Source organism: Dipodomys ordii, unplaced genomic scaffold (genome assembly GCF_000151885.1).
Source record: "Dipodomys ordii isolate 6190 unplaced genomic scaffold, Dord_2.0 Scaffold177, whole genome shotgun sequence".
Classification (NCBI taxonomy): domain Eukaryota; kingdom Metazoa; phylum Chordata; class Mammalia; order Rodentia; family Heteromyidae; genus Dipodomys; species Dipodomys ordii.
In genome coordinates, this window is record NW_012267393.1 from 897,692 (window position 1) to 922,420 (window position 24,729).

At 44.2% G+C, this 24,729-nt stretch overlaps 1 protein-coding gene across 3 annotated transcripts in view; it reads left to right on the forward strand.

The window, feature by feature from the left end:
- Rapgef6 (Rap guanine nucleotide exchange factor (GEF) 6) overlaps window positions 1–18,154 on the forward strand; it is a 147,888-nt gene extending 129,734 nt beyond the window's left edge. Inside the window, exons 24-28 of one of the 3 annotated variants that reach the window (XM_013033804.1) lie at window positions 2,819–2,956; window positions 9,378–9,606; window positions 12,037–12,539; window positions 15,316–15,630; window positions 16,475–18,154. In XM_013033804.1, coding sequence (XP_012889258.1) covers window positions 2,819–2,956; window positions 9,378–9,606; window positions 12,037–12,539; window positions 15,316–15,630; window positions 16,475–16,500 — 1,211 coding nt within the window. In that variant the 3' untranslated portion in view covers window positions 16,501–18,154. The remainder of the gene's footprint in view (window positions 1–2,818; window positions 2,957–9,377; window positions 9,607–12,036; window positions 12,540–15,315; window positions 15,631–16,474) is intronic. The other 2 variants (XM_013033807.1, XM_013033806.1) reach the window with 2 other exon arrangements.
- Window positions 18,155–24,729: the final 6,575 nt, after the last annotated feature.

Sequence of the window (24,729 nt, forward strand, 5' to 3'; positions counted from 1 at the left end):
AAGCCACAGCTCTGCCTCCAGCTTTTTGTTGGTTAACTGGAGATAGAATCTATAGAAAAATAAATAACCAACCCCTTGGGGTTGGGGTTGGAGTTGGTAGCGCGCTAGTTAGTGAGTGAAAGTGGAGCATGTACCAAGTTCAAGTCCACATCTTGGACCAAGGAAAAAAAGAGTCTTGTGGAATTTCCTGCTTTGGCTGGCTTGAATCATGGTCCTCAGACCTCAGCATCTTGAGTAGCTACGAGGTGTGAGCCACCAGCACCCAGCCCAAGTGACTTTTAATTATTGTTTTGATAGGATCATTATTTTTGGAGGCTAGATTGGATTTAATTTCTAGCAACGTTACATGGCCTATGAATTATACCTAATACATATTTGGTAGAAGTTTGTGAATGTAAGTTGACCTTATTTGAGATACAAAGTTCAATTAGAATCACCTTCTTCTTTGCCACATTTTGAACCCACTGATTCAGACCCTCAGACAGATAACTTGTTAATAATGAGTTTGCTATCCTGGGGTACATGCTGCGTATGAAGAGCAAAATCAACAGGCTTTTAGCAGAGAAAAGGAGAGGCTTCTGAAGGTTTTTTGTTTTGTTTTTTGTTTTGTTTTTTGGGGGGGTCCAGTCATGGGGCCTGAACTCTGGGCCTGGGCGCTGTCCCTCAGCTCTTCAGCTCAAGGCTAGCGCTCTATCACTTGAGCCACGCCACTTCCAGCTTTTTTCTTTTTGCTTATGTGGTGCTGAGGAATGGAACCCAGGGCCTCAGGCATGCAAGGCAAGCGCTCTACCACTGAGCCACCTTCCCAGCCCCTTTTGTTTTGTTTTAAGGTAACAGTTACACAGAACTTGAAGGCTCTTCAAGAAGCAGGCAGTGTCTGTGGGAACACACAGAGGAAGGGGCGTACACATGCACACCTGACCACACTGACCACATAGCATTGCACGTGTGTGAACACACATGAGGCTTGTGCACGTCCGAGGCCGCACTGACTGCACAACATCATACATGCAGCAGGGAGAGCCCTTGGTGCAAACCTTTTAAGCTGAAGCACTGAGTGGGAGAGGAGGGTGGGCTAACAGTTGGAATACTCAATGTACTGTGTGAAGAAAGAGACACTTGATGTGACAGGCGGGGGGGGGGGAAGGGTGGCAGAAAGTGCACTGCACACATATGTACAAATGGACATGTTAAGTCATAACCCTTCGTACAACCATTTGTAGACGAAAATTGTAGACGAAAAACATATAGAACTAGCAGAACCACTGCCTCCCCCAAAATGAACAGGAAGGTTTCAGAAAGTTGATTTGAGCAGCAGAAACAGCTTGGGATCTGCCAGGGGCTCTAAGCCCTCCACTGACCACAAGTGACATGCAGTGTTGAAAAGCTGTAGTGGCTGAGACTGACACTAAGTGCCTTGTGACTGTCACGCGTGGGTCCCAGGGCCTTACTGCCGTTAGATCTCTACAGAATAATCCTCTAAGACAGCCAGTAGTTACATACATACTGCCAGTAAGTGGGCAAGCTGGGGGCTGAGCCCAGGCTGACTGGCTCTAAAGTCCTTGCTTTTAACTAACATGCTAGCAGCTTCCAGGGCACAAGAAGTGAAGCCATCACTATGTTGAAATTACAACTTGCTGGGCTAAAGGAAATTTGTCAGTGAGAAGCCATAAAGAGATTTGAAGCTAAGTAATATGGTACATGCGTGCCTGTAACCCTTACACTTGCAAAATGGAGGATGGAAATTTCAAAGCCTTGGCTATAACAGATACTGAAAAGGAAAGGTGGGTAAGCAGATGGAAGGGAGGGAGGGAGGGAAAAGGAAGGGCACGCAAGTTCCACTGCAAATTCCCTTTTGAAAAGGAAGGTGGAGTACAGCAAGACTAGTGGTCGGAGTTTGAGAAGAAAGCTGATGGCCCAGTTTGGTCAAAGATGCTCAAGGCCTGGACTTGTTTGGTGAAAAACTGGTCGAGAACATGGGATACAAAATTGGAAAGGTTGATAGATGATTTCTTAGTTGGAATGGAAGGAGGAAGGAATTTAGCTCTGGTTTCTTACCTGGGTATCATTGCCTGAGGTGATACTGTACCAACTTTCTTCCCTGTGTTATATGGCACTGTTTATAGATCTATCGTGTTTACATTGTTAACTGCATTTAGGGGTGTGAGTATTGTTCATTGTGGAAATGCTGTTACTGTTACTCTGCTTGCTTCCTTGGTGCTGCTTCATTCAGGGGAGGATGGATATAAAAAGTTGAGCATTGTTCAAGTTTGACCTACACTGAACAAGGCCAGCTCTTGGACAAAGATAGTGGTAGAATTTTATAAGAATGTTTCTTGTGAGCTCCATGCTATTTTTTTTTCATGATTCTTTTTGTTGTTTACTTTCCTCCTGTAACATGAATTTAGAGCTCTTGCAAAATGGCTGCCAGCTCTTGTGTCCCCACAGCACAGCTGTGAGAGAAGACAGTATGACCCAGACCCTCACTGCCCAGGCCTCCTCTTAGAGGGCAGAGAAGAGCTTCAGTCTCTGTCTTCTAACGGGATTGCAAATAACTGTGTCCTTTGGGGGGTACTGTATTTAGACTAGTTTGAAACTGAGTTCCCTCATGCCACCAAACAAAACAGTGTGGTAAGGCTGACCAGCTGACATTGAATGAGAAACCTAGATGTAAGAATCTGTGCCATGACCCATGGCCGTCCCTCACCAGCATCCGGGTGGCAACACTAGCCATTGTACACCAGTGGCTCTGCTTATGTAGCAGTCTAGGCAGCCGCACTTCCAGGTGACTGATGTTCATTGGCTTCTTTGGTTGTAGTTTTAGGTACAAATTTACCTCAGAAAGTTTTAGGCGGTGAAGAAGTCAGTGGTAAGAGACATGCAGAAGACACTGTCTCCATGGCGTCCTCTCTGCATTCCAGTCCCCCCGCGTCTCCTCAGGGCTCCCTGCGCAAAGGTAAGTCAGCTGCTCCCATCCAGTGCTTTCCAACACACCCTTTGCTTTTCCGTCTATACACAAGTGATAGGAAAGAATACAGCCATAAATTTACTACATAGCCTGCAAAATTAAGAACTTTCGGGGGATGGGAAAGAAGTGGATGATATCAACCAAGGTACATTATGTTCATAAACTGATCTGTTTGTTGAATGGTAATTCCTTTGTACAACTACTAAAAAACCATGTCTTTTTTTTAAAGAGCAAATGATAAAAAAGCATCCAGAAAAGCATTATTCTCAAAGCCTACTTTTTGAACTTTGATGTTTCTTGTTGATTTATTCAAGTGTTCGTGTAACTAGGAATCCATTATTCAAAGTGTGATAGGGTGAGAAGCATACATAAAAATGAAGACAGAAGTCGTGGTTATTTTGGTCTGTGCCAACTCGTAGTGTTACTATCTGTCAAATTTTTCTATACTTGAACACTTCTATGGAGTATTTGCAAAAATATCTACAAAGTTTTTAACCAACTATAAAATATTTAGAAAGAAATGTTGAGGTTGATGCTTTGCTCTTTCTAATAGAGTGTCTTTTTTTCCTTTATCGAGCTTTAAAATAACATTTACCTTTATGGGATTTATTCAGAATTTTGTGATGTAAAAAATGAAATCCTGCATGTACATTTTCCTAATTCATGCCCAAACTTTTCTTAGCCTGGGCAGTACAAGGAGATACCATTTTATGTGGCTAGCAAAGACCCAGAATGTTTGTGGGTCAAAACCAGGCCAGGCAAAAAGTTACCAAGGCCCAGAGCTGGTGGTTCACACCTGTAATCCTAGCTACTCAGGAGGCTGAGATCTGAGGATTGCACTGGGCAGGGAAGTCCAATAAACCACCAGAAAACCAGAAGTGGTGCTGTGGCTCAAGTGGTAGAGCGCTCGCCTTGAGTTAAAGAGCTGAGGGACAGCGCCCAGGCCCAGAGTTCAGGCCCCACAACTGACGGGAGGGAAAAAAAGTTACCAAGATCCCCATCTCAAGCAGTATCTGGGTGTGGTGCACATTTGTCATCAGCTACCTGAAAAGCATAACCAGGAGGGTCACAGCCAGGCTGGCCCGAGCAAATGCACAAAACCCTGTCCCTAGAGCAAAAGAAGGACAAATGTGGTTCTAGGAGTAAAGCACCTGCCCACCACATGCAAGTTCAACCCCCAGATCCCCCAGATACCAAACAATGGTGATTACGGCACAGGATGGTGCATGTGTCAGAGAGACAGCGTCATTCCAGCAGGAAAGAGCAGCTCCTGCTCTGAGTCTCATCTCTTCAGGGCATGTTCTTACTATCTGCTCTGTGTTAGTGATGTGTGGTAACATCAGATCTAAATTTGAACGAACCCTGGCTCTGCCCCTGCTGTGCCTATTGGTATTTTACTTTTCTGTAAGCTGGGGTTTCATTGCATATGTTGCATAAAGCCCAGTGTGCGGTATAGTGTCTTGTCTCTTCTCTGTTGCCACCCCAGGCCAACCTGCCCTTTCTGTGCTCACACCAGAGATGGGAATGTTCACTCACATTTTTACTAAAGAGTGAGTGCTACATGGAAATAAACAGGACATAAAATATATGTGCAATGGGTGTATTTATAACACAAGCTTCTGCTCCAGTGGTAGATCACACTCACTTTGAAGCACATAGAGGTGTGTCCTCTCTCATTCAGTGCTGACAGCAGCAAGGCCTCTGATTAGACAGATGATCCAAATGAACAGTGTCCATGTGCTCTTAGCACTCTGGCAGAAGTGATCCACAGCCTCCTCCCCTTGGAGAAGGTGGGCAGCTGTCCAGCCCATTGTAAACAGCGCTGTGAACAGAACAGCGCCCGGCTGTATTAGGGGAGGGGATGGAGGACAGGACAGTGCCCCCATTGCTTACTGCAATGGGAAATCCACACGCTTTGGACTAGAGCGCTCCTCCCACATCTCTCAGTGTTGACCATGATGTTGACAGATCTGTGAGCTTATTAGTTATTTTTACTGAAGGCTGACACAATTCTCCACAAAACTGCTCGAGATTGTTCTGTGTGTTTGGCCAAAACTCCAACTGACTGCAGAAGTTTGCATAGAAATGTTTTTGTCCAAATCTGTGGTTGAGCAAAAACATGTCAGTGCACTCATTACCTTGCTCATGTAACTGTAACCCCTCTGTACAGTATCTTTACAATAAAAAGTATTAAAAACAGAAATAGTTACATGGCTAAACATAAAAAAGAACATTACTAGGGTCTGTTCTTAGTTCTTATTGAGCTTTGAAATTAGTTGCGTTCTAATTTACTGTTTAATATAGCCTATTTCATGTTTTTCACAAGGAGAATTTTAAACAAGTACAAAGTTTTAAAAATCATAAGACCTTGAACATCGTTTTCCTTGGAGCTGAAGGAGGTTAGCTTCCATCTTGGAACACCCAGAAGCATTGGAAACGATGCTTCATTTTATATTTTTGCTAGTTGTATGTTCATAGAAAAATAATCTCCTGCCTTTAAATAGATAGGTTTATCTAAATGCAAACCTTAAAAAAAAACCTTCCCTTTGCTGTTCACATTGTCCTCATGTTTGTCCTTTTACAGTAACAAGCCTGAAATTTGATGATTTGCCCACAAAGTCAGGGAAAAACATACTTTCCAATCTTTGCATCTCTATAATTGAGGTCTACATGCTTTCTCTTTCTGTCTTAAAGTATATTGGGATAAAAGAGGGGACTTCCTCTAGTTGCAAAGCAGAAGTGTCATCTACTCTAAAAGCAAAGGACAAGATATGTTTACAGACCTCAGGGATATTGTCCAGCTCTGCCCTGTCTCTGTGGTACTACCAGAGGACTAATTCACTTCCCAGCAAGGAAGGGGAGACGGGGGAGAGGGAACTAGCAGCTCAGGTGCTTACTTACAAGTACTGAGTGAACAATTAAGCTGAAATTTCCCGTTTAAAATGGGCAAGAAATAAGCAAATCAAGCTCTATCATGCAGGAAAGCAATGCTTTATAAATGCACCTGTTGAATATGCTGTATGTCCTGTTCGGGTTTTACGAAACTTTTTCTTATTAAAATCCACCTGAAAATTCTAGACATAAACATCATTTCTCTTGAGAAATGGCTATGATTACCTCACATTCTTGTCCTATTTGTCCTTAGGATTTTACCAATTGGGCTTGCTTTTATAATGTGTTTTTATAACAGCCTTTTCTGATCAAGGTAATCTCTCTCCTGCATTCTGTCTTGGGATAAGTAATGTGTTAATGCTATGTAGTTCATTTTCCGTGCATTAAGAATATGTTACTAGATTTTAATTTTAACAGTGTGATGTTATATAAAGCAGGTGAATTGTGACGAATTGGAAAGAATGGATTGACCATGTCAGGGTTTTTGCATCTCTCCCTCCAGTTGGCAGTGTCCTATCTGATCCCAGCATCCTGCTCCGCCCCTCAGGGCCTTCCTCATCCCCTCCCTGTGAGTCCAGCACCGAGATCAGTGGCCAGAGCTGCCCCGGAATAGGTGGGGTTTACTTGCAAAAGAAAATCCTTCAGATTACCGGGAGCACAGCCAAAAGAACAGACAGGATCAAGAAAGCCACTGAGGAGGATAGAGACAGGACATGTTGTGATGACACAACCAGAAAAAGAATGACATCCCCGTTTAGAAGATTTAGGGAAAGAGCTCTTTCAAGGGAGAGGCTAGTCCACAGCCAAAAAGAGGACGCAGCTCACCATCAAGCTACAGACAGCTCTGAGAAAGTGAAGGATGTTGGGAGCAACATCAAAGATGAGAAAGGGAGTACCATCTTCAGTTCCAATAGCAGAGGCGACAGTAATGCTTTACGCTGCTTCTATACACGGTTCAAGTCTAAAAGGAGAAAGACGCTCTGAGGACAGTGCCTTATTAGTGTCAAGTTTGTTTCCAGTTGTTAATGTAAATGTAGCTTGAATTAAGCAACTTGTTAAAGGTCGGACAGACAATTTAGTGAATTTCTCTTGCTAAGCATTTTATGATCAGTATTACAACAAAGTAATATTGAAGTGCCTTATTTGTATATATGTTATATACTACTAATGTATTCAGTTAGTAAAGATGATGCTTTTGTTTTCTGTAGTTTGCTTTATTTCCTACTGGCAGCAGCTGAGTTTGAGTGAAAGCGGAGGGAGCTTTTTGAGGAACCAGGGTTCACTTTCACCATAAAACCCAACTTACAATCCCATTCCAACCTTTACCTCTGAATTTATTTGCCATCTTGGTACTTCAACTACTTTATAAACTAATGGACAGAGAAGTGATTGAGAGGCCAGAAGTTCCAAAGTACACTTCTCGTCGTCTTTTCTGGTACTGGGGATCAAACCCAGGGCATGGCACCTGCTAGGCAAGTGCTTTGCTACTGAGCTACATCCCAGCCCCTCCCTCATTCACTTCTTACACCATCCACAGTTCACAGATTTCAGACAACATCTGTGAAACTTACTTTACAGGGAATTAGAGTTCCATCCCTATGTTCATAGACATGAATTGCCAGAAATTAGCCAAGTATGTGTAATTTAATCAGCTTTTCAGAAGCTTCTCAGAATAGTGTTTGAGAAATATTAACAATTTTTGAAATAGTAAAGCAAGGATATTCCATAAAAGAACAACTCCTTTTAAGGAAAGGTTAATTTTTTTTCACTTACCATGTTTTCTTGGAACTCTTGAAAACTGACCAATCACTCTATGCTTTATAATTATAAAATAATTTTTTTTAATTGACAAATGAAGCTGGGCTTAGTGACTAATGCCCGTGAGCCTAGCTGCTCAGGACTGATGGTCAGGAAGATGAAAGTTAAGGCCAGCCCAGGCTCCCATTGCGATCACCAAAGCACACTAGGTGTGGAGAGGCTGCCATCCCAGCCACATGAGAACATTAATAAAAGGATCACCATCCGGGCCAGCCCCACCATAAACACAGGATGAAAGCAAAAGGACTGTGGGCATGGCTCAAGTGATAGAGCCACTCTACAACAATAGCCCAAAGCCCCGAGTTCAAATCCTAGTACCACCAAAAATTATTAACTAAATCAGTTCATGAACACTGATCCCTTGATTCAGGGATTCCTGAATAAACTTGGGAAGACTACCTGGCCTTGGCCGACCGGAGTCTTGGCCCCATAAGCCACTTGGCTTATTTCTCTTTGAAATAATTGTACCACTTAAGGTGATCACACAATAACTTTGTTTTTCTTGATTTGAATTCACACGTGGATAAACTGTAAGCTCCTTAAAAGCAGAAAAGGACCTCAGTGTTTTAAGGTTGCTGCTTTCCTCTTCATACATGAAGAAGCTGAGGCCCTTCAAATTCTTGCAGCTTACCACCCTCTCGTTCTTACCAGGAGTTCTCTTGTGTGAACAAGAGAATGAATACCATTCCCTTCCCAGAGACCAAAGAATGGCTTGTTTGGGTTACTGGATCATTTTATTTCTAAACAAAAGCATGACTTCGTGTAGCAATCAGAACAGACTATGTGCACATTTACCCGTTACACCTCCGACTTGCTTTGGGTCCTCCCACCTGACTCCATCCATACCCCTGTCTCCCAGAAAACAAGATCTTGTAGCTTACTGCTGTGCAGTGAGTCGTAGAAGAGTTTCACACGTGTAGACGCTCTTTTTTTTAATTATATATTTTATAGACTATTTTGGGTGTTTAATGTAATATTCTGTGAAAGCTGGTGAAGAAAAGGGAACTAAATATAAAATTGTATCTAAAATATAAATCTACTTAAAAATACTGGAACAGGGATAGAGGTACAGCTCAGGTAGAGCGTTTGCCCAGCACATGCAGGGCCATGGGTTCTATCTTCAGCATTGTGAATAAACAAAATTAAAGTACTGAAACAGTAACTCTCAACTTGTGGCAAGACTTCTTAGGTGGCATAAACAGAACATCCAGGTAAGTATATATTACTTGAAAAAGTCAAAATACAGTTCTTCCCTTTGAGTCCTGACTCCCATTGCTAGCTCTACAGCAGATGGTATTTTGAATTCACGTTAGACAATGAAATGTTTATGTCAGGATTGCAGAGTTGAGAAACTGTACCGTGTATACTTACTTGTAATGTGTTTTAATTCCTTATTTTATTGAATAGATGAAGCTGTGTGAGAGCCTGCAGGTATTCCTTTAAACAGATTTTCTCAGTAGTACTGAGTTTTGACTTTCTGTCTTGAAGTTTCGTGGGTTGGTGTGGATAGGTAGGTGAAGGATCTGTAGGGGAATGGGGGTGGGGGAAGTGGGCACAATTACACTCACATAAGTGAAGACAAATTTGCCACTGCTTTCTTTGGTTCCTTTTATTTTATTTTTTCTGTATCCATCCCTGGCTGCCCCCACCACCTTGTCTGTTGTTTTGTAGCTTGATCAGTGTTTTCTTTCTTGTTCAGGTTACACACTTTTACCATCAGCTAAATCTGACAACTTGTCTGAATCCAGCCACAGCGAGATTTCCTCCCGGTCCAGCATCGTGAGCAACTGCTCTGTGGACTCCATGTCAGCTGCACTTCCAGATGAGCGGGGTTCGTCCCAGCCCCTGACTGGCCCCGAGTTCAGTGCCCCCTCGGAAAAGTCCGATCACCCTCTGGGAATAGGAGAGCACAGTCAGCTTGGTTCTGGGTAAGCATCCTTTCCTGTGCCTTCTAAAACAGAAGCCATCTGTGCAGAAATCCCACACTTGATATTGCACCTCCTCCGCTATGGTAGACGTCAGATGTCAGACATTCCTTGAAGGGACATGAGGGCCAAGCCATACGCTCATAAAGCTGAGTATGAAAATGGGACCACTTGGAAGGCATATGGATAGGAGCTCAAGTGTTACTGAATTGGGTGACTTTCTATGATTATGTGTCTTCTCCATCAATTAGAACTTGGCAGTGTGTGGGGGCTGGGAAGGTGGCTCAGTGGTAGAGTGCTTGCTTCGCATGCATGAGGTCCCAGGTTCGATTCCTCAGCACCATATAAGCAGAAAAGGCTGGAAGTGGCGCTGTGGCTCAAGTGGTAGAGCACTTACCTTGAGCTGAAGAGCTGAGGGACAGTGCTCAGGCCCAGCGTTTAGGCCCCACAACCAACAACAACAACAAAAAGAACTTGGCAGAGTGTAGTAGTACATACCTGTATTACCAGCTCCTTGGGAGGCAGAGGGCAAGGAGGATGACGATTCAAGGCCAGCCTGGGCAAAAAGTTAGTGAGACCTCATCTGAGCAAGCCAGGTGTGTGGTGTATACCTGTGATCTCAACTCCTGGGGAGGAGAAGTGGCCTGAGGCCAACCCTGGGCAAAATGCATGAAAAAAGTACTAAAAAAGCTGGGCGCTGATGGCTCACACCTGTAATCCTAGCTATTCAGGAGGCTGAGATCTGAGGATTGTGGTTCAAAGCCAGCCTGGGCAGGAAAGTCTATGGGACTCTTATCTCCAATAAACTACTAGAAAACCGGAAGTGGCGCTGTGGCTCAGAGCTGAAGAGCTCAGGGACAGCGCCCAGGCCCAGAGTTCAAGACTCATGACTGGCAAAAAAAAAAAAAAAAAAACTAAAGTGACAAAGGGCTGAACCAGGGGTTAAAAGTGTCAGCCTAGCATGTGCCAGGCGCTGTCCCACTGAAAACAAGCAAACAGAAAACTTGGAAGAATGCCTGCTGTTGACAGGGGGAAGGTGGTTCTGCATATTCTGTAAGAGTAAAGGTTGCTTCAGTGGGTTGTACATAGAAGGCCACGTGTCATGTGCCCTGACTGACAGGCTGGGGGAGGAGGACTGAAACCAGGATGTCATACCCCAGGCCCAAAGTCCAGCCATATGTGAAGTAGAGAGACACGGAGAGGGCAGAGAAAGGCAGCGTGGGAAGGCAGCACTCAGCACATCTTCGCTGTCTTCAGACAGCCACACATTGGCCTTAGGTTAAGTAGGGAGAGAGGGGGTTAGAAAGGTAGATGCATTCTTAAAGCAGTCCTGGTCAACCCTTTGATGGCAAGATTTCAAGATTGGGTGTCTTGTCTAATGGCAGACACTTTCTTTAACGATAACAAGCACTTTTTATTGCTAGCACGTGGGGGACACACCCCCTCCCTCCCACATACACACACACAGTTCGCTATTGGTCCAAGTTCTTTTTCTCCCAGATGTCCTAAGTTCATTACTTGCAGCTGGGTGATTGGCATGCACGTGCCTCTTGAAGTTGGTTGGATTGTGAAAGTGGGCTTTTCACTGTCTCCACTGCCTTTTTTTTCCTATGACTGCCAAGCTTTTCTTGGTACATTCTTTCTGGTACATACAGTTAGTGCCCATTTTATCCTTTTTTTTTTGCAGTCCATTGCTCCCTTGCTAATCAGCCTTCTTCTAATCAGTTGTGTTCATCTGCACAAACTTTGGGACGTCCACAAGACACTGGTAACCTTCTACTCAGGGTCAAATGCCTTGTCTTGAAAATGGAGCGCCGCTGCCACTGTTTCTAACAGACCCATGAGTGCGGGGGAGCGGGAGGTGCTCAGCACCAGGATCCGCTCAGGTGGTTGGGGAAGTTGCTGTTTCTTGGCATTACTGGACTAATAGCTATACAAAGAAAAACAAAACATGCAGTCTAGGGGGCTGGCTCAAATGGTAATAGACGGCCTGTGTAACAAGTACAAGGTCCTGAGTTGCGAAAAAGAAGAAAAGGCTCCTCAAGTTGGGAATTCTTAATTCTATATGCAGTGAGGTAGTGGCCATGAATGAACACGCCTACTCGGGACAGGAATCGGGGTGCACTCTTGCAAAACACCAGCACAGGGGAGGCTGAGGCAGGATGAGAGCTGGAGGCCATCCTGGGCTAAGACAGCAATAACAATTGTATACCATCAAGCCCCACGACCAACAACAAAATTACAATTGTATACCAAACCTTATTTTTGAATTTTCATTTAAAAATCACTTAAAATTGTCGAGGAAACCATGCATTTGAGGTTTTTCAGTATTTCTTGCTGTATGTTCTGTAGTTTCTTATGTGCAGTAATAAAGCAGTGGAGAGATTTTCCAGTCAGCCAGCAAGTTGATTCTGTGCGTTATCTCCAAATTAGGTGGGCACTTTCGAAGCCATCTTTAATCAAGGGCTTAGCCGTCTCATCTTCCACGAGCAATGAGGAAATTTCTCATGAGCACGTCATCATAGAAGCGGCCGACAGCGGTCGAGGAAGTTGGACTTCCTGTTCAAGCAGTTCCCATGACAACTTCCAAAACCTTCCAAACCCAAAAAGCTGGGACTTTTTGAATTCCTACAGACATACTCATTTGGACGATCCCATCGCTGAAGTTGAACCCACAGACTGTGAGCCCCATTCCTGTCCTAAAAGCTGCTCTCGGACTTGTGGCCAGTGTAAAGGAAGCCTGGAGACTGATGAGCTGCGACAGAGTTGGGCTTCGTCCAGCTCGCTGTCAGACGCGAGTGAGCCCAACTACGGGACAGTCAGACGCAGAGTGACAGACAGGACCCCTGCCAACACAGCCGACAGCTCAGACCCCAAGGACGCCACTGACCCACTTTACAAAACTGTCACTTCAAGTACAGAGAAGGGCTTGATTGGTGAGTGAGGGGTGTGGCTTGGGGGGATGTTGTTTTGTGTCTTTGGCACTCAGAGGTGGTGGTGCTGAGCTTGAGGTATCTTGACCTAGGATTTTATGCTCACTTTCCTTTTTTTTCCTCCACAAATTATTTTCAGCATTCATGACTTCTGGCAGATTTTAGGGCAGATTGTCATTAAAGTGAAAATCTGGTGCGAAGGTGAATAATTAGGAACATGAAAGATAGTTTGTCACATTTTTTTTATTTGAAGAATCTCATCACATTACTCTGAAAAAATCGTAATTAAAGGGTATTCTCCTTATCAAGTATTTGGACCACAGTTAACTCTTGTCACTTCAGATAGCAAAAATGACAGAGAAGAAACACAGAGCAGACTTGCTACAGATAGCATTGCCTCCACATGCACAAGGCCATGGGTTCAAGAAAGAAATCCAGAACATTCTCAGTCACCTTCCTGGCATCATGAATGTTCACTCATCAGTTCCATTCTGTGTTTTTTTGTGTGTGTTTTTTTAAGATACTGGAGTTTTAACTCGGGGCCTTACACTTGCTCAGCTGGTGCTTTACCTTTCAAGCCATACCTCCAGCCCAGCTTTTGCTAGTTAATTGGAAATGGTCTCATGGACTTTTCTGCCTTGGCTAGCAGTGAACTTCAATCCTTAGATCTCAGCCTTCTGAATAGCTAGGACTACAGGTGTGAGCTCCATCACCAAGCCCCTTCCAAATTTTAGTGTATTTAGCCATCAGAGAATTATTGTGCTCCCTGATTCATACATTTAACTATAAAAGCCCCTGCTTTTTTACTTACATGAAATGACTATGTTGAATCTATATTTTCATAATCAACTTGTAATTCTTAATTCATAATGCCACATGTAATTACTAAAATATAAAAGGGAAAGTTTTAGATTTTCAAATTACATTATACATTGGGAGTTTTTGTAAGGATTTGTTTAGTAACTTTTTATAGATTACCACTCAGGATATACAAATCTGTGTGCAGAGTTATAAGACTCAGCCGGGCACACTCCTGTAATCCTGATCAGAAAGCTGAGCTCTGAGGATCACAGTTCAAACCCAGCCCAAGAAGGAAAATTCATGAGACTCTTTTTTTTGGGGGGGTAGGGGGTGGGGGAGGGTCAGTCATGAGGCCTGAGCTCTGGGCCTGGGCACTGTCCCTCAGCTCTTCAGCTCAAGGCTAGCACTCTACCACTTGAGCCACAGTGCCACTTCCAGCTTTTTTCTTTTTTGCTTATGTGGTGCTGAGGAATTGAACCCAGGGCCTCATGCATGCAAGGCAAGCGCTCTACCATTGCGCCAACTTCCCAGCCCTCCATGAGACTCTTATCTCCAGTAAACCACTCAGAAAAGGCCAGGTATGGTGTTGTGGCCAAGTGGTAGAGCACTAGCCTTGAGCACAAAGAGGCTCTAGAACAGCATCCAGGCCCTCGGTTCAAGCCCCAGGGCCAGGAAGAAAAACAAAGACTGAAAGAAAAAAAAAAAGAAAAACCTTTCTCATCACTCATGGATATTCACACCCATAATCCTGGTTACTTTGAGAGGATGTGCTCAGAGTGAAACTATATCAACAAATAAGACAGACAGTAACTCAAACATTTTGTCTCAGTTTGGGAGGTAGTGGATTGCAATCCAAGGCTGGTCTCAGGGCAAAAAGAGAACCCATCTGAAAAACTAAAGCAGTAAAAATCTGAGGGGGCATGGATCAAACATCTCGAGTTTGAGGCCTTGAGTTGAAACCCCAGTACCCCTCTTCCATTCACTACCACCCCCTCCCACCCCCGGAAAAAAACAAAACCACCTTTTTGTCTATTTGAGAATACAGATTTTAGAATCTACCATTGCTTGGCATTTGGGCAAATCAGACTTCATGCTTGTCTTCTCTTGACAACCTTACCATCACCAGCCCGCCCATCTGTCCCCAAATGGAAACACATCCCTTCTGACCTTGATGTTACATAATAGAGTTTATGTGTGTTTAGCCATCTTAAGATACTTTTATAGGGCTGGGAAGGTGGCTCAGTGGTAGAGCGCTTGCCTTGCATGCTCAAGGCCCTGGGTTCAATTCCTCAGCACCACATAAGAAGAAAAAAAAGCCAGAAGTGGCGCTGTGGCTCAAGTGGTAGAGCGCTCGCCTTGAGCTGAAGAGCTGAGGGACAGCGCCCAGGCCCAGAGTTCAGGCCCCACGACCGGATCCAAAAAAAAAATAATAATAATAATAAATGAAGATAGGCTTAGTAACCCTAATCCTCTGGTGAGAAAGTTCATGCTAGAATTATCTAATGTCCCTCTGACGTATTCTGCTTATCTGCAGGCACTTTGCACACAGTCAAGGTGTTCAGAGCCTGTTATCCTGTAGATTGGAATTTCTGCTGCTTTAGGCTTTGTCCAGGGGGTTTACAAACTGAGGGAAAGTATTTAAATCACCATGGTTCTTAATGTCCACTGAAAATCAGAAAAATAATTACCAGGAATATCAGCAAAATTCCCTGGCCTGGATAGGAGTGCCTGAGAACAGCATTCTGCTCTCAGGGAGCAGACAGATGCAAACCGCCCATCGATAGTGATAGTATAGGTGTGTGTTTAGTGTGAATTTGGTCATCTCTGCAGACAGACAAGTTAAGTTTATTTAAAATGTTTTAACCTGCTGTCATTGTATTTAGATTTATTTCATTTGTATGTTTTTAAGTTCTTTTTAAGTATGTCTTTTTTTTTTCATTTTTTTATTAACGTTTCCATTGCTTATTTTTCATACCAGTATACTGTGTCACATCACCCAGGAAGGACGGTAGGTTTAGGGAGCCGCCTCCCACTCCTCCAGGATACCTGGGGATCTCTCTAGCCGACCTCCAGGAAGGACCCCACCCGCACCTAAAACCTCCAGAGTATAGTGTGGCAGTGCAAAGGTCAAAGATGATGCAGAACAGCCTCTGTAGGCCGCCACCAGCTCCTCTCAGTAGCAGTCCTGTGGCCTGTGGCCCCTCGAAGACTGTATCTCAGCCTCACAGGCATAATTTGCAGCCATCCCGTCCTAGACTAACAGAGGTGACTGATGCAGATAGCGGAGCAGATGGTACGTGACAATTACCTTACTGGCTCTTAAATGAATGCTTTATATACTGAATGGTCTTTATTGTGGTGGTCTATAGTCACTAGTGACGTTTTCTTAAGTAAGTGCTTTACAATTTCTTTTCAAAAAAATAAGATTTGCCTGGGCAGAAAAAGGTCAAAAGATTGCTTTCAGTCTCAACTCATAGCTCTGCACAGCTTGTCAGCCCGAGCTCAGTGGGAAGACAGGAATGGGAAATGATGCTCAGAACAGCCCAGATAGAGAGGCCCTAAAGGCTCCATCTAGTGGAAGAAGTTGGGTAGAGTGCCACATGTCTATCATCCCAGCCCCAAGGAGGATCACGGCAGTGCACCAGTATACCTCACCGGGAAGTTAAGACCCTGTCCTAAAAATAGCCGGAGAAAAAGCAGAACATGGCTCAGTGTACAGTGCCTGCCGAGCAAGCACGAAGCCCTGAGTTCAGTATGTCTTTTCCGTCAGCGAAGACAGGCTGTTAGGTGCCAAGCACTTACTCGCATGGAGTTGGTACAAGGGCAGCAGCCATTTAGGGTAATTTCAGGAGATGTTTGGCATCGGTGGTGTATATTAATGCATGAAAACGCTTCAAATGCCAAACTAAAACGATGCTATTTATTAGTACATCTGGCAGAGCAAAACTCTTGACTAGCTTTGTGTGACAATGCCTTGAAAAACAGTCATTAAATGTTCTAAAAAAACATTGCTACAAGTCCAGTTTATTGTTAGCCATCAAGGTGTCCTCAGAATAAAGGTCTTGCTTGATGGGCTATCTTGGATTTCTTTGATCATTCTCTAACATATTAGTTGATTTGTTTTTCTTACTTGGCAGAAAATGAACAGGTCTCAGCAGTCTAGCCTTTGAGTCGCCTACTTGAATCTGGTCACTGGAAGTCGAGGAGCGAGCGGAGTCTGCTGGCTGCTGCTACTAACCCAGAGGCTTCATTCCCTGTGCTCCTGAATGAGACTGCCTGCCATTTAGTCCCCGCAGGCAAGTGGTTTCCGGCTGTGGATGCTGGGCCTGACTGCGCCAGACCTGCCTTAGGACTACATTTGTCAATGCAAACTCGAGTCGTCCCATGTATCACTATTGATTTTCCTTCCAGACATCTTTTAAAGCATAGTGGTATTATTATTTCCAAGCCATAGCTTGGGCTAGTGGACACATTCAAAATGTTGGCCAATACCAAGGATATTCTTGTGTATTTGGAAAGTAACTTATTATTGAAGTACTGTGGGTTGGGGGGGGGGGGGCTGATGTGCGTTTGAGGCCATAAGAGTGTCTCTGGTCCAACCCGACAGAGAATCACCCTTGTGGAGGAGCTGGGCTTGATGCGTGCAGCGTGGTGCCTGGGCAGTGCGGTGCAGGGGGCGGCCACAGATAGGCTGAGGGGCAGTAACTCTTAATTGTGAAAGAATGAACTCATTCATCTATTATGAGTGAGAAGTAGAGAGTTTTAAGTCTTTAAAAAAAAAAAGAGCTTTGGACTCATGAAGATGAATTTGCCATTGCAGAGTCTTCTCCTGCACACCACCCCTACAGCACTGGATTGCATCAATCTGGAAAAACCCCTGTGGCTTTGAGGCCCTTAGTAAAGCTAAGGAGCCCACCAAGGGCTTGGAAATTGGGTTGAAAATTGTGGGAGAAAGAGCAACTGAGATTGTCTTGTTAGGTGCTGGTGGCCTGTAATCCTCTAAGTACTCAGGAGGCTGAGATCTGAAGATCATGGTTCAAAGCCAGCCCAGGAAGGTTGGTGAGACTTACCTCTAATAAACCACTCAGAAAAGGCCCGGAGGAGTGGCCCAAGTTGGCATAGCGCTGGTCTTGAGTAAAAGAGCTCAGAGATAGGACCCAGGCTCTGAGTTCAAGCCCCATGACCAACAGAGAAAAAGATTGTCTCGATTCAAATTTTGGCCCTAGAAAGGACTTAACTTTAAATATTTAATAACTGTTTACTAGATCAAGTGGATTTTTACAAATTGTTTATATATCTTTTTCATTTTTTAATGTAGAGGCAAGTAAAATTTCTGTACCAAAAAAAGCCAAAGCCATTTATAGGTGTACTACTAGCAAGAGCCTCTTGAAGCCAATGGGTTCACTTCAGAATGTCGTTTATATATGGCCATGCAGGGCTTAGCTAAGACAACCATGGTTGCATTTCTCTGTTTATCACCTTCATTTAAAAATCGTAAATAGTGTGTTTTTCTCATCAAAATGATTATCTCTGTTTTAGGAAAGTGGCATGTCTTTGGAAAAAAAAAAAATCCCCTGGAGGGAAAGAAAGCATTCTGAATTGAAGCCTTAGAAATTAGTCAGTCCCAGGTGTGTTCAAATGCAAGTTACATGGCTTGCTTGTAAAAGGTAACCTGAGTCCAGAATCCTGGTTTGAAAGTCTATTCCCTCTGATTATGAATCTACTAGTTTACCCATAATTTTGTTTTGCTGTAGCCATCATTGAGGTGGCTCATATTTATTCTCACCGTCCATGAGTGCAGAAAATGTCTGCACAGCATGCCCTTGCTTCATTGAGCAGGTCTATCAATGGAAGCCTTACATGAATGGTGTAAATGATGCCCTGCACAGAGAGCTGAGGCCTTGTGGGTTGGAGCTCGCACCATGTGGCTGCCTTTGTTTGTATCTAGCTTTAACTGTGAGTGTTTGGATCAGCTGATCATATTGATCAGAAATAAAACCAAATGCTTTGTGGCCATTTAATATGTATGAATCCCTTAAAAATTCATGAAGGGCTGTGGCAAAGTGCTTGCCTAGACAAGTACCCCCCCAAAAAAAAAACAATTTTAATTTAGAGCACAAGAAAGTCCTTTCTTAAGTTTCTCATAGAACCAGAACAAAGGAAAGCCTTAATTCAGCCTGTAGTTTGCTTCAGTTCCAAATACCTAGTTCTTAACGTTATGAATGTCTATTGAAGCCTGCAGGAACCCTGAGTGCAAACCTTTGCCAAATGGTAAGTTTCAGCAAAATTTCTTCCAATCAAAGCTTTGGAGAACTGGTAGATCCAGCCACATTTCTAGACCGAAGCTTTCGGGACAAGAGTCCTCACCTCCTCTCCTAGCTAGAAGTGCAGCTGTAGTCAGCAAACTACAAGTGGCCTTTCCCTGCTGTGTTCCAGTATGTACCCTTTAGTGTCACTCGGAAGACTGAACCCTGTTCATCTTTAGCTTTTGTTGTGCTTTTTAAAAAGTTTTAATATTTAGAATGCAATTGATCTTTTAAAACTAAAACATGCAAACTTATCAGCAAAAATCAACTGCACAGTTGCTATTTGATTAGTACAACTCTACTGCACAATTCAGTGATTGTAAGGTACCCTGAAACAAGCAATGTTTGTCGCCTATTTTTTGATACCTCTTTAAACTTATGTCTTTTAGAAAGACAGTGCCTCTGTATGCTTTTTGTATTTTTACTGAGTGTAAATATTTGTTATATTTTTGGTTAAGAGAATGTAAAAGTATCATATCTACTAATACATTAGTTGGTGGAATCAATAAAGAATGTACACCAAACCTTTCCTGCACATTACTGGGAATTCCAGAACACCAGGCTGAGCAGTCTCCAGAGAAATTGGAAGGGTCTGTTAAAATACTAAGGCATATGGGCCTTTACATTTCTCTTACAATGGTAGAGGCCGATGCGCAGCCCGTGTGCTGCTGATGAAGGGATGAGTGTGACCCACTCGTGAAGAGAACTGCAGCAACACTCCAAGCCGGGCCTGGATCCTTCTCAGTGAAAAGAGAGAGACTGCTGTAACATGGGAGGCTAGGTGCATCTGCCACAGCAAGACTGTTTTTTGTAGGTCTTGGGGACATTTCTTCCATGAGATCAGATTCTGATTGAGCGCGCTTTGTAAAATTCCGTACCAGTTAATTCCATCCCAGCAGAAACCCCGGCTTTCCTTTTAGCTGAGATACGAACTACAAACATGGTAGCTGAATACTGGAACATGAGCTATTCCATTGTGGATATAATCAGGCAATTTGAGATAAGATCCTAAACGCCAGCAGATGATGATGCAGATTGAAAGCAGCTTGGCAAATGAGAAGAGCCCAGTGCCCCAAGAGCAAGCAGATTCTTAGGGAACATGGAAGAAAGGAGAAACTACAAGGATTTTGCAAGGACTCAGGAATTAGAAAAATGAGTAAAGCAGAGTAGCAACAACATGGAGTTTGGATCTAGAAACCAAGATAAAAATCAGACCTGCCAAGGAATCAAATTCAGCAGTGGGAACAGTCAAACCACAAGCCTCATCCCCACCATGGGAAACGGTGACGTGGAAGGCTGTGCCGGAGGGGGGGGGGGGGCATTCTTTGCCCTCTCTATACCAGATACTGGGACAAGGAGCAATTGCAGCTTAACTGGTTGCCCACGGACACAGTACCATAGAACTTGGGCATAAATCGCTTATAAAATGCACATGAGGAAAGGACACCGCAAAGCTGCAGAAATAGTGCCAGCACATGGAGGAACGAGTTCCCGGCCAGCCGCGGAGCAGAGACACCTGGGCAGCAGCTGTAGATCCCACCACAAAAAGCTGTCGTCTCTGTCCCCCATCCAGTGTGCTCATGGGACACACCAGCCTACAGAAACTAAACTGTTGAGGCAGCCACACGAGGCACCTGAGAGCAGAGCGGCCTCGTCGCCCTGCAGAGAAGTCATGTAATATACAGAGACGTGTTTCTTGCAGTTAGCTTACGGTCTTCCTTTTCTCTCAGATAAATGCCATTCACCTTTCAACTTACACATTCTCTGAAGTTCACATCTACACGCCATACCTGTCTTTCAGTTCCCATCTGGATCCGAGTTCCTCTCCATTTATGTCCCCCTTTCTCTAGAAGTAGGATTCTTCTCATACTCTTCTACCCCTGGCTCCCCCATCCCTAACTCTTCCTGATTACCTAAATCCACCCCTGTTTCATATCGCTTTATTTTTCTGATACCAGGATTTGAACTTGCTCTGCTGGTGTTTTTCTACTTAAGCCACACCTCCATCCCACTTTTATCTCCCCACTCACTAATCCAACATTTTCTTTTTCCCTTTCTCCACCTTCCCATTAATCTCACCCATATGCCAGCATAGCACCTTACCCTTCCCATCATAGAGAAAGCAAGCTAGTATTTCTCCACTAGGACCAGCCCCTCCAAGCCTTCTTCCTACAGCACAAAAGTACATCTTGGATCCTATATTCATCTAAGAAGATCAGATCTTCATTAGAGCTTGCCAAAACTGGTTTCCTTACTCAGGAAGAAGAGTTCCACACATGGCGTCTCCAGCACTGAAACTGGCTGTTTGTGATCCCACCCTTCTTCACACCACCCCAGCCCTCACTGTCAACACAGCTGCAAGAAAGCACTTGCAGGAAGGACGCAGGACAGTGAAGTCTCTCAAATCCTGGAGCCACATGTGTAAATCATCAAAAGATCACAAAATTCACAAAAAAGAGGCAGCGGCTCCCTCTAAAAGCCAGTAATAACACCATAAAGGACTTAGAAGAATAAATGCCAATGAGCTCAGTAAACAAGAATGAACCTTTTTTTTTTAAGCTTTTTAACCAAATGAGAAACTGAATGAGTACAAGCAGCTGCTTGTAATAATGTGGGAAATTAGAGAAATTCAATGATATTGGGGGGTAGGGGGGAACCAAAATTCTACAGATAAACTCAACTACCCAAATAAACTTAATTGAAAAGCCTGGGGTAATAGTGCAGAAGCTGAAAACAATTGCAGGAAAATTAGGTCAAAGGCATTGGAAAAAATACCAAGAGGTCCTACAAATTTTGAGGAAGAAGCTCAGTCAAAATTGCCAAACCATGGGGCTGGGAAGGTGGCTCAGTGGTAGAGTGTTTGCCTTGCATGCATGAGGCCCTGGGTTCGATTCCTCAGCACCACATAAGCAAAAAGAAAAAAGCTGGAAGTGGTGCTGTGACTCAAGTGGTAGAGCGCTAGCCTTGAGCTGAAGAGCTGAGGGACAGCGTTCAGGCCCCATGACCAACCAAAAAAAAAAACAAAAAACGGCCAATCCACCCCGACCCTCATAAAAGTGGTCGTTCATGTCACACACATCCCAGCGCCCCTAGACCCAGTAAAAACACTAAACATACAGAAGAGAGAACATTGAAAGCTGGAACTTGGGCTGGGAAGGTGGCTCAGTGGTAGAGCTCTTGCCTTGCATGCCTGAGGCCCTGGGTTCGATTCCTCAGCACCACATAAGAAAAAAGCCGGAAGTGGCGCTGTGGTTCAAGTGGTAGAGCGCTAGCCTTGAGCTGAAGAGCTCAGAGACAACACCTAGGCCCAGAGTTCAGGCTCCACGACTGGACCCAAAAAAAAAAAGCTGGAACTTGCCATGGCACCCCAGTATAACAAAAGCAGATTGGTCAACATGATACTAAATGCAGGAAGGATTTGTAAGACATATTTCAACCTGGAAAAACAGGTGCCAACCTAGATTATTGTAATAAGCAGAACTATCTGTAATAACTGATGGAAAAATAAAAACCTTCCATGAAAAACGAAAGATATCCACTATAAAGCAACACTGCAAAATATACTTACATGAATCATTCATAGAAGGGAAATGAAAAATATAGGAAAGAAACCCTACTAGAAGAGATTAGGAAGCAGAAAGATGAAAGAAACAGCAACACAAAAAAAAGGACAGGAAATACAGCATACCTTTCAGTAACATTAAATGTGAATGTGCATAACTCTACAATCAAACAATAGCAAGTTGGGTCAAAGTAAGATGCAGCCAGGTGCCGGTGCTCATGCCTGTAATCCTATCTACTCAAGCTGCCTCAGCCTGGGCAGGAAAGTCAGTGAGACTCCTAAGTGATGCAGTAGCTCAAGTGGTAGAGCACTAGCCTTGAGCTGAAGAGCTGAGGGACAGCGTCTAGGCCCAGAGTTCAGGCCCCATGACTGACCAAAAAAAAACTCATGCCTGTCATCCTAGCTACTCAGGAGGCTGAAATCTGAGGATCACAGTTCAAAGCCAGCCCAAGCAAGAAACTCCATGACCCATTTCCAGTTAACCACCAGAAAATCAGAAGTGCTGCTGTGGCTCACAGTGGTAGAATGCTACCCTTCAGCTGAAGAGCACCCAGGCCCTGAGTTCAAAACCCATGACCAAAAATAAACATCTCACTGATAAAGAAGGGTGATAGGATGGAAAAGGACTTTCTGAGCAAATAGACCCTGAAGGTAGGCAGGAATCACTATGTACATTTGATAAAATAAGACTTCCAGCACTTACACTAATATGAAGAGGAAATTAGATAACATGCACCAAAAAGTGGCACACCCAGGCTCACTAAACTAACACTTGTGGACTTGTATAAATGCTCATAAACACTGGCACAATAGTGTGAAATACATCTCTCACCAATAGATGTTTCAACAAAAAAAAATCAACACAGAAACCTTAAGACTTAAACAACCTTTAGCATCTGCAGAGTACTTCACCCAGTAGCTGCACAATACATATTCTTAGCTTCTGAACTTCCGCCAAAATAGGTCATATCCCATGACCTACAGCAACATAAGCAAATAGAAAACTGAAATCACTCCCTGTATCCTGTCTGACCATAATGAAGTTCAACTCGATCTCAACAGCATATGAAACTACAGGAAATTCTCAAACACCTGGAGATTGAACAAACACATTGTTGAACACGTGGGTCACTGAAGAAAGAGAATCAAAGTTCCTGCAAAGTAGTGAAAATGCAAACATCCTATTGCCACATGTGGCAATGTAGAGGGGAGAAAAATCCTAGGCAGGGATGCTTCAAAAAGAAAATCACAAGCACAAATAGCCAGAGGGAGCAACTCAGAATTTTAGAAAAACAAGAACCCCATTCAGAAAATGTTTGGGTAGACATGAATGGAATGGAGATTTAAAACACTATGCAAAGAATTAGTAAACACAGTTTTGGGGGAAGTGGGGGGGGAGGAAATATGATTGCTAAGTCCCTAGCTAATTTGATCAAAAGCAGTACAAAGAGCTGCTACATGAAGAAATGTTCAAGCTGGGTGCAGGTGGGTCACGCCTGTAATCCTAGCTACTTAGGAGGCTGAGATCTGAGGATCACAGTTCAAAGCCAGGCCGGCAGGAAAGTCCATGAGACTGGGTTTGATTCCTCAGTATCACATAAGCAGAAAAAAAAAATGCCAATGACTCTGTGGCTCAAGTGGTAGAGCGCTAGCTAGCCTTGAGCAGGAAGAGCTAAGGAACAGCGCCCAGGCCCAGAGTTCAAGCCCCACAACTGACAAAAAAAAAAAATCTGTTTTATCCATAAAGGAAATAAAGTCAAAAAAATTCTATTCCCCAGTCAGAATAGCAGTTTTCCAAGACAAGAGAACGCCTGGCAAGGGCGCTGGGTGGGGTTAGAGGAGCCCTCATTCAGCACTGAAGGGAATGCGAAGTGGAGCGGCCAGTGTGGGATCAGAAGGGAGATTGCTGGGAAGGCTGGAGCCGACCTGCTCTTCTGACCCTACCATACTAGTACCGGTGGCTGACTGGAATCAACACGGAAGAAAGACACCCGCATCCCTGTTTCTAGCTGCACCATTCACGAGAGCCAAACAATGGAATTGGCAGAGGAGCACGGCCGCAGATGAATAAAAGTATGGTAAAAAAAAAAAAAAACTGGAATATTACACAGTTGTAAAGGAAAGTGAGATTTCGTTTGCAGGAAAATGGATAGGAACGGAGGAGACGATATTGAGCAGCTCAGGAAACAAGATACTGTGACAGCGAGACGTAGTAGGTATTCATTGACATGGATATGCATGCCTGCACCGGGGTGTGTGTGCATACACGCACGGGGAAGGGCACAGATGGGGCTGGGCGGAGGGGGTGCGTGCGGGTGCAGCCGGTGTGAGGACGGATGTGGACAGCCGCGCTGCGCTCGGCGAGCACGGAGAGAACAATGCAACCTTGACACCGTGAAGCCGAGGGGGGGGACTGCCGCTGACCACGCTGGCTGCGGGTGGAGCGGCTTCGGCAGCAGAGATGCGGCCACGCCGGGGCTCCGGCGCTGAATGCTGCTGGGAAGCGCTGGGGTGAGCTGCGGGG